The sequence below is a fragment of the Apium graveolens genome, chromosome 11 (assembly GCF_009905375.1).
Source record: "Apium graveolens cultivar Ventura chromosome 11, ASM990537v1, whole genome shotgun sequence".
Taxonomy (NCBI): domain Eukaryota; kingdom Viridiplantae; phylum Streptophyta; class Magnoliopsida; order Apiales; family Apiaceae; genus Apium; species Apium graveolens.
In genome coordinates, this window is record NC_133657.1 from 202,273,370 (window position 1) to 202,282,758 (window position 9,389).

At 34.1% G+C, this 9,389-nt stretch overlaps 1 protein-coding gene across 2 annotated transcripts; it reads left to right on the forward strand.

Moving 5' to 3' along the window:
- Positions 1–2,356: 2,356 nt before the first annotated feature.
- Positions 2,357–7,155, forward strand: LOC141695213 (uncharacterized). Of its 2 annotated transcripts, XR_012564378.1 has the most exons (4): positions 2,357–2,928; positions 3,532–4,164; positions 5,009–6,009; positions 6,634–7,155. XR_012564378.1 is itself a non-coding variant. In XM_074499467.1 (3 exons), exons 1-3 carry the CDS (start codon positions 2,574–2,576, stop codon positions 5,494–5,496), a joined length of 1,476 nt encoding a protein of 491 aa, XP_074355568.1. In that variant the 5' UTR covers positions 2,357–2,573; the 3' UTR covers positions 5,497–6,088. The 2 variants fall into 2 exon arrangements, 1 of the variants encoding a protein (XP_074355568.1); XM_074499467.1 differs by lacking the exon at positions 6,634–7,155 and having other exon boundaries at positions 5,009–6,088.
- The last annotated feature ends 2,234 nt before the right edge of the window (positions 7,156–9,389 follow it).

The window sequence follows — 9,389 nt, forward strand, 5'->3', positions numbered from 1 at the left end:
TTATATGACCCTGCAAACGAAATGTCCAAGTATGTTTGATTGCCAGTGTGCACTCTCAGAACTTGTGAGTTACAAATATGATTTGAGTTTCGTAATTTGAATGAACAAGGCAGTAGTTTATCTGTATGTTTTTTTTGCAGAACCTGTTGTCTTGCAGATACTATAGACGAACATTAAAAGTATTTGTGGCTTCAGAGCATTTGATCAATATGAATTGTATAAAACCATTGTTCATCTTTAGATAGTATTCCCTCAGGTGGAAAATGGGAGTTCAATGCTTCTTATGAGAGGGTGCCTCAAATGAACTAATTAGGCGTAATTTTTATCATGCATAAACTTGTAACACATAGCAAACTGTTATTGCATGATGGACATGTATATATCAAATATGGTTAACATAGTTCAAAATCCATACTTCAGTTCTGTTCAGTACTTCACAGTGATTTTGGTTTGCTTCTAGTTAAATGAATTGCAGTATATACTCTTCGTTGATACCATAACCTGGCTAATAATATGATCAGTCAAAGTACATACCTCTAAATCGTTTATCTATATCTTTCTTCATGTCGATTCCCTATATAGATCTTTCTCTTTTAGGTAATATATAGTTATAATTTTTGCTTTGCTAGTTCTTCCAAAAATTTAAGACTTTGCCTCCTTAGAACCTTTTTTTCAATCAGTTGAATCATTTTATGTTACTTAATTATTTACCTGTCTACATATAACTTTCCTTAATTACGGATTCTATAATCATCATCTTTCACAGCTGCATACTTGTAACTCCAGGTTGTAGGTTAATCTTCTTTATGAATATGCCAGTACTTTGTTTATCATTATAATTTTTGTTGATATTAGTGTTGTGTTATAAAATATTCCACTTGTTTGGGTGTAAATTTGGATCACTTCACTGACATTACACACTAGATAATTATAAGTATGCAGCTGTTAGAGATGATGATAGTTGTAGACTACTTCATTAAGGTGACTTTTGTTGTGTGTTAGATAATTAAGTAACTATTGTTTATTAAAACTTATATGCTAGTTTCTTCCACTTGGATCTAGATTAGAAAGTGCTGTGGTAAACAGGTCTAGCTACGTGGCACACATGTTTAGGAGGTTTGAACATATAGTTAAAATAATTTTTTTTGAAAAATTCTTTTTGTGAATAAAAGTTTTTATCTCATATTTTTATTAATAAAAGAATTTCTTAAAAATAATAATTCTAGCAATGTGGTCAACCCTCCTAAATATGTGTGCAAAAAAGTCAAACGTCGTATATTAAAAAACAGAGGGAGTATTGTTTATTCAGACGTCCTTGTCTACATACCTGGCCCATGATGTAGCATGTGGATGTGGATATAAATGGGTCTGGTTAACTGTATAATTTAATGTGAGAGACTTTAATGTGTTTATAATTTTAATGTACATCAAGCCTTCATCTGTATATAAAGATGAGTGCTGTTGAATAACTAGCACTTGCAAATAATTTCTTCAATCAACCAAGGGATTACACATATATAGCTAATATACATATAATTAAGATATAATTATGGATCAATTAGATGTTTTGTATGATGCTGCCATTGCTGGTGATGCTGATGCCACGGCTAAGTTAAAGATGCAAGTTTATATACGCAAGGAAAATGATGAAACGTTGCTTCACATTGAATCCCAAAATGGAAAGACAGAACGTGTGCGATTCATTTTGAAGGAGTTTGCAAACAAATATCTTTTGAACAAGCTTACTATAAAAAACATACTGCACTTCACTTGGCTACATATGGCGGACATACTGAAGTGGCTAAGGTCATCATTGAAGCAGCTAGACGACAGTTTCCAGAAACTACATTTCAAGTTTTTCTTAGGCAAGGTGATTATGGTAATGACACTGCCCTACACGCAGCAGTCATGGAAGGAAACGTAGCAATTGCTAAGCTATTAGTGGAGGCCGACCCTAATGATGCACATGCTCAAAACTATGAAGGCAAAACACCAATGTACATAGCTGTGGAAAAAGGGTTGAAAGAAATAGTAGAGATAATATCTACAACTTGCACAGCTCCATCTTTGGACGGAGATAATATCTCGACCAAGGTATGCCTTAATTTTGTCTCTTTTTTAAAAAGTATTGTGGACTCGTATATAAAATAATTTAGATCTTATTTTATTTTTTTCCGATTTAATTTCATCCTCACAGTAAGTAGTTCACTGTTCTTACAACATTATATTGTTCACCTCCTTAATTATACCTATATTTCAATGTTCTAGACTTGTTAAATCAACAATTTGACACATTCCTATACACAGTTAATAGTCCAGGTGGAACACTCTATAAAATAATGGATAGAGATGCTCTATATGCTGCTGCCATTTCCGGTGATGCTGATGCCATAGCTAATTTGGAGAAGAAAGCTGATTTACTCAACAAATATGACGAAACTATTCTTCACATTGAATCCAAAAATGGAAATACAGAACGGGTGCAATTCATTTGAGGGAGTTTGCAAACAAAAATCTTCTGGTCAAGCTGGGTAATCTTAAAGGGACTGCACTTATCTGGGCTACATATATATATGGGACACACTGAAGTGGTTGAAGTCCTGATTGAAGCAGCTAGACACTTGCCTCCTTCAGCTAATGATAATCCGATAACTTCTTTTCAAGCTTTTCTTAGGCATGCTGCTCAAGATTCTAATACTGCCTTACATGTAGCGGTCATGTATGGTCATGTAGCAATTGTTAAGCTATTAGTAGAGGCCGACGCTACTGATAAACATATTCAAAATGATGAAGGTAAAACACCAATGTACATAGCTGTGGAACAAGGGTTGAATGATATAGTAGAGATCATCTCTACAACTTGCGAAGCTCCATCCTTGGAAGGACCTTATCTTAGTACTGCTATGCCGGTCAACAATCTCGACCAAGGTATGCCTTTAGTTTCTTTTTTTTTAATAAAAGAAAAATTATGTAAAACGTGTCTACTATTATGTAGTTATTTTTGTCTTTTTATGCTACATCCATTTTCTTTTTTATTAAAATTAGCTTAAATCCTGTATGATGCACGGATTTGTAAATATTCAAATAATTTTAAAATTTTGTTTATTCTATCATATAATAACTTTAATATGTTTATATAAATATATAATAACTATAGATTTATAATAAAAATAATAAAAGAATTAGAAAGAAGCTGTGGTCGTAGTTTAGTATGATAAGCTTTGGTTGTAGTTTAACGGAATAAGGAGACTGTATCTAGTGATTTAGAAATTTAGTAGTTTAACATGCATATAACACTTTTTGTTTTTATTTTTAATAATTAAAATAAGAGGATAACCGTTGAAACCAAAATATACCCTATTCCGGTTATTATATTATAGTATAGATTTTCTTCAATTCAATTTCGTGATAGTTCCTCACAATGTGTAGTTTACTGTCCTTCAAACATAACATTATGCACCTCCTTAATTATACCTAGAATTCAATTTGTTATAGTGTTAAATCCAAAATTTGACACATTTTTATATATAGTTAAGATCCCTGGTGGAATACTTTATAAAATTATGGATGGAGATGCTTTGTATGCGGCTGCTATTGCTGGTGATGCTGATGCCATAGCTGAGTTGGGAAAAAAAGCAAATATTACACTGGACGAACAGGAAAATACTATCCTTCACATCGAATCCATTTCTGGAAATGCAGCACACGTGCGATTAATTTTGACGGAGTTTGCAAACAAGAACCTTTTGGTCAAGCTTAATTGTCAACAACAGACAGCACTTGCCTGTGCTGCATATTTAGGACACACTGAAGTGGTTGAGATCCTGATTGATGCAGCTAGACATTTGCCTCCTTTTTCAGCTAATGAAAATCCACATAATAGAGATAGTTCGTTTCAAGCTTTTCTTAGGCAAGGTGATAAATATTCGGACACTGCCTTACATGCAGCAGTTCTAAAAGGTCACGTGGATGTTGTTAAGCTATTAGTAGAGGCTGACCCTGCTGATAAACATACACAAAACAGTGAAGGTAAAACGCCAATGTACATAGCTGTGGAGCAAGGGTTCAATGATATAGTAGAGATAATCTCTACAACTTGCCCAGCTCTATCTTTGGACGGACCTGACGGTAGCAGTGCTGTGCGTGTTAAGAATCTCGACCAAGGTATTCCTAGAGATTTTTCTTTTTTTTAAAAAATATATACTCTTTATTAATAAGCGAAATCATGTTTTATCAATTTATTGTCAAAAGTACCAAATTTTGGTTTGTTAGTGTCCATCCCAATGTCTATTTAATTTTGAATTAAAAAACATTTTTGAACAACAACGAATTTATGAGTTGTGTTTAGATTATATAAAGTTATATATTAAATTAAGTAAAATTGTAACTATTTACTTTTAATTTGAAAATCAATTTTTATCAATAATTAAGTAATTTTAAATGAATTATATTGAAAAAGATAATTATCGTAATATTAAATAATCTGAAATAAATGTTTGGTTAATATTAGTAACAAACTAACGTGTTAGATTTTTATAACAAGTAAAACAACTGGTGGGTACAAACTTAAAAATATACGGTGAAATTTCATAACTACAGTCTAAACATGAGTTCGATTTCTTTTAACTACATAATTTATTAACATTTATTTATTATACATTCTCATCAGGTTCAATTCTTTACAAGTACCAATTTAATATTTAATATTAAAATTTTAATTTCGATCCGTGTTTCACAAGTTATGAGTTTCAACTCTTACAAATATTAATTTGAATTTTTAATCTAGGGTCAGTTATCAACTAGTATTATATAAAACATATAATAAAACGTATATACTATAATGCTGTTCTTTTATGTTTTTTTTAATGGTAAATCCATTTTCTTTTTTATTATTATTTTCTTGTATTCCTCACAGTGTGTAGTATAAATTGTCCACCTCCTTGGTTATACCTAAATTTCGATTTACCTAATGTGTTAAATCTACAATTTGACATATTTTTATATATAGGTAATAGCCCCGGTGGAACACTCTATAAAATTAAAAACAGAGATGCTTTGTATGCTGCTGCCATTGACGGTGATGCTGAGGCCATAGCTATATTGGAGATGAAAGCTGATATAGTCGATGGATATGGCCGAACTATACTTCACGTTGAATCTAGAGAAGGAAATAAAGGACGTGTGCAATTCATTTTGAGGGAGTTCGCGAACAAAAATCTTTTGATGAGGATTTCTGATGAATATAAAATTACTGCACTTCACGTGGCTATATTTAATGGACATACCCAAGTGGCTGTGGTCATCATTAACACAGCTAGACAACAATTGCCGCTATCTTCGTTTCAAGCTTTTCTTAGGCAAGAAGATAATAAGATGAGGACTGCCCTACATGTAGCCGTCTGGAAAGGAAACGTAGCAATGGCTAAGCGATTAGTAATGGCCGACCCTACGTATACACATACACAAACAGTGAAGGTAAAACACCATTGTACATAGCTGTGGAGCAAGGGTTTAACGATATAGTAGAGATAATCTCTACAACTTGCACAGCTCCATCTTTGGACGGACCTGATGGCCGTACTGCTTTGCATAGTGCTATTAAGATTCACAACCATGACACTGAAGTGGTTAAACTCCTAATTGATGCAGCTAGACGTTTGCCTTCTTCTGCTTCTTCTTGTTTAGATAATTATAATATTTATGATCATCCAGTTACTTCATTTCAAGCTTTCCTTAGGAAAGGTGATGAAGATTTGAACACTGCCTTGCACTTAGCAGTCATGCAAGGTAACTTGGCTACGGCTAAACTATTAGTAGCAGCCGATCCAAGTTATCGAGGTATTGAAAACAGCAAAGGTGAAACACCATTCTACATAGCTGCGGAAAGAGGTTACGCTGATATACTGAAGATGATGTGTACAACTAGCACAGCTGTTGCATCTAACTTATTGTATGGTTATGTTGGTGGACTTCGACCTTTGCATGCTGTTACCAAAAATCTTGACGAAGGTATGTAATGTAAGACGTATATAGGCATAGTTCTTTTTTGTTCATGCTAATTCATTTCCTTTGTGTACATTTTCTTTACCACTCCCTCGTGTACTTTTACATGTCCATTTTTAAAATAATTTGTTCGGTTTAACATGTCCGTTTATAATTTAAATGTAAATTTTGAAAGAATCTTTCAAAACTAATTCTATAGTTTCTATTTCCAAGGTTTGGCGAAATTTAGCTGGATTATCATTTTTCAAGACAATAATTAGGGCTATTTACAATTTTTTTTTATCTAACTAACAATTTCCTAACATGCATAATTTTTTTTTAAAATGGGCATTTAAAAGGAGACGGAGGGAGTTATTAATTAGTCATAATTCCTGTCAGCACTTAGTTCACTGTTCTTGAACATGATATTATTGTCCAAGATTTTAATTTGGTAAAAAGGGGATAAATAATTAAATTAATTACATTAAACTATTTCATGTAAACACTACTACAAACCAAAATATCGCTGTGTTCTTCTTCTTTTGTCATAATTAAAAATTTAATGCCCTAAACATCTTAACACTAATATTGGACTAAAATTGTGATGCCATTATATGCGGATTTATTGTATAATTTTCACTTTTCTTGCAGCTAAGAATGAAGTTAGAGATGTGATTAAAATAGCTATTGATCTACTCAAGGATGAGATACAGAAGAGCAAAAGGGCGTTCTGTGCAGATATTTGGGTTCCTAGAGTATTTTCTGGAACTGACAAGTACCAGCAAACTGTCTTGGAATTGGCCGTGGAGCGAAATTACCTGACAGTGGTTGAGTTGATATTAGATTTTATATTAGACTGTGAAACTCCTGTCTATGAACGGAGTGGAAGAGATCTTATTAGTCTCGTGCCTTTAATTTATATAGCCGAGAACGAGGGTCACGAGAATATGGTTAAAGTACTCAGTGAGAGGTACGAAGCTGGAGATAATTTATACCTAAATAAAGAAAGTTGGATCCTGATTTCTGCAATTAGAAGGCGCGAAGCAGGTACCATGCACAATATTTTTTGTTTAAATTGATTTAATGTATAATATTTATTTTAATTATTAATAAATCTATATCAAATAAGATGCTATACATGTAAAAATAAAATATGCAAAGGAATAATTTTGTAATCTTTTTTTTTTTTTTTTTTTTGGAAATGATCGAATATGCATTAAATCATCGAAGCATCATACAAAAGACTCTCCAGCACTATATGTGGAGGAGAAACGAAATCGTTAAAGCAATTAACCACGCAAGGCACCCTAGCTAACAAATGGGCAACCTTGTTGGCTTGCTTTTTAACAAACAAGATAGAAATGTCTGGGCGACTGCTAATTAAAAACCGACACTCCTGTAACATACTTCCAACTTCAAGGTGATTTGTCGTCCCTTTCGTGATGGCCTCCACTGTAAGCAAAGAGTCACTCTCGATCTCAACATTCATAATACCCAGATGAAGCACCCACCTGATAGCCTCCAACACCCCTCCTGCCTCAGCTTCAAAAACTGATACTTCACCCTCTCGACAGAAGTTACGAGCTAAGCAGAACTTTCCCACATGGTCTCTTAGGATCATTCCAGCTGAATAATTAACCCTTCCTACAATCACTGATGCATCCACGTTTACTTTAAACTTACCCTCACTTGGAGCTGTCCAATGAATAGCCTGCCTATGACAATTCTGCAATCTTGAACTGGTTTTGCTAGAAGGCCTTTGAATCTGCACCTCACGCCACTGAGAGATTTGACTACTACTGCATTGCACCGCTATATCCGGAGACATTCCTTTATTCTCCCAAACCTTAAAGTTACGAGCTGTCCAAATACCCCATAACACTGTAGCCAATTGCACCAGTTTCTCACTACTACTGCTTGCCAAATTCTGTAATAGCCAATCCGGGCACGACTCAACAGAAGAAGTATCAAAGTGAAAATCCAAAATTCTCCAACACTCCTTGGCAAACCTACAGTCCAGAAATATATGCATTAAGTGCTCAACATCAGACATACACATAGGACATAAGATAGTAGTCTGAACTCCCTTCCCTCTCAGAATGTTGCGAACTGGTATGTTGTTTCTGCAGATACGCCAAAGAAACATTCTGACTTTGTGAGGAACTGCCAGCTTCCACAACTTCGCCCACCCCAAACTATTCGTCTCCCGTCTGCACTCACTGAACTGATCATGCCAGAATTTATATCCAGATTTCGCCGAATACCTTCCATCATTAGTAAAAGTCCAGGCAGTACGATCTGGAACCTGATTACTCGGGATAGGTAAAGCCAAGATTGCTTTGGCGTCACTATTCGAAAATAGATTATTCACCTTTGTAACATCCCATTTCTTTACACCAGGAATAAACAGCTCGCAAACCTTCATTTCCCTAGATGAAATACCAGCATAAGAACTATCCGTTCTGAAATGATCCTTACCTCTGATCCATTGATCCTCGAAGACTCTAATGTCTTCCCCATTCCCAATTACCCATCTAAAACCCCCCTTCAAAACTTCCTTCGCTTGCCACAACCCAGACCAAATGAAGCTATCACCTCCACCCCTTTTTGCTTCAAACAGATTCGTTGATTGAAAATAACGCGCCTTAAATACCCTAGCAACCAAAGAATCAGGATTATTTAGGAAGCTCCAACAATGCTTTCCTAATAATGCAAGATTGAACCCATACAAATCCCTAAACCCCAGACCTCCTGCTCCTTTTGGCATACTCATGTTCGTCCAAGACAACCATCAATAATTTTGTAATCTTAAAAATTATAATTACATCATGAAGTCTGAATATTGGGAAAAAAATAATTGTAAACGAATGTGCAATTTTTTTTTATTTATGTTAGAAAGTTTGGATGTAATCCTGATACCTATTCTAATTTTTTTTAGTACTATGCTATTAAAAGAAGTCCCCGCCCACAAGATATATACACCAAAGTATGATTTCTTTAGTGGACGTGTGGGTGAACATCAAACAATTAATGATTATTTTATTTAATGATAATCTTTATGGATAAGTTTTTTAATTATAATTACTAAATTTCCCTTAATAATATAGTTGGCCCCAAATGTCACTTTTTGGGGTAAAATGGTCTTCAATGCCACTTTAGGAAAAATTGGCCCCAAATGTCACTTCAAAACGGGGTCTCGGGGTCCGTTTTTTTATAAATCAAAAACGCGATTTCGCGTTTTGTTTTTTTCCTACATGAAAAACATATATGCGTGCAGCGTTTTTCATTTTTTTTTTGTCTTTTTAGTGCTAAAACGCAGGTTGAGAAAATGGTTTTGTTAGAAAACTCCATCTCAAGTTGCGTTTTGCATTTTTTTTATTTTTTTTGCCAAAAATAATAGATAATGT

Bases quoted from the DNA above. Each gene is read 5' to 3' on its own strand.
- LOC141695213 (XM_074499467.1), top strand. From the start codon at position 2,574: ATGGGACACACTGAAGTGGTTGAAGTCCTGATTGAAGCAGCTAGACAC. The intron at 2,929-3,531 runs GTATGCCTTTAG...TTTTATATATAG, and splicing joins GGTCAACAATCTCGACCAAG to TTAAGATCCCTGGTGGAATA. The intron at 4,165-5,008 runs GTATTCCTAGAG...TTTTATATATAG, and splicing joins TGTTAAGAATCTCGACCAAG to GTAATAGCCCCGGTGGAACA.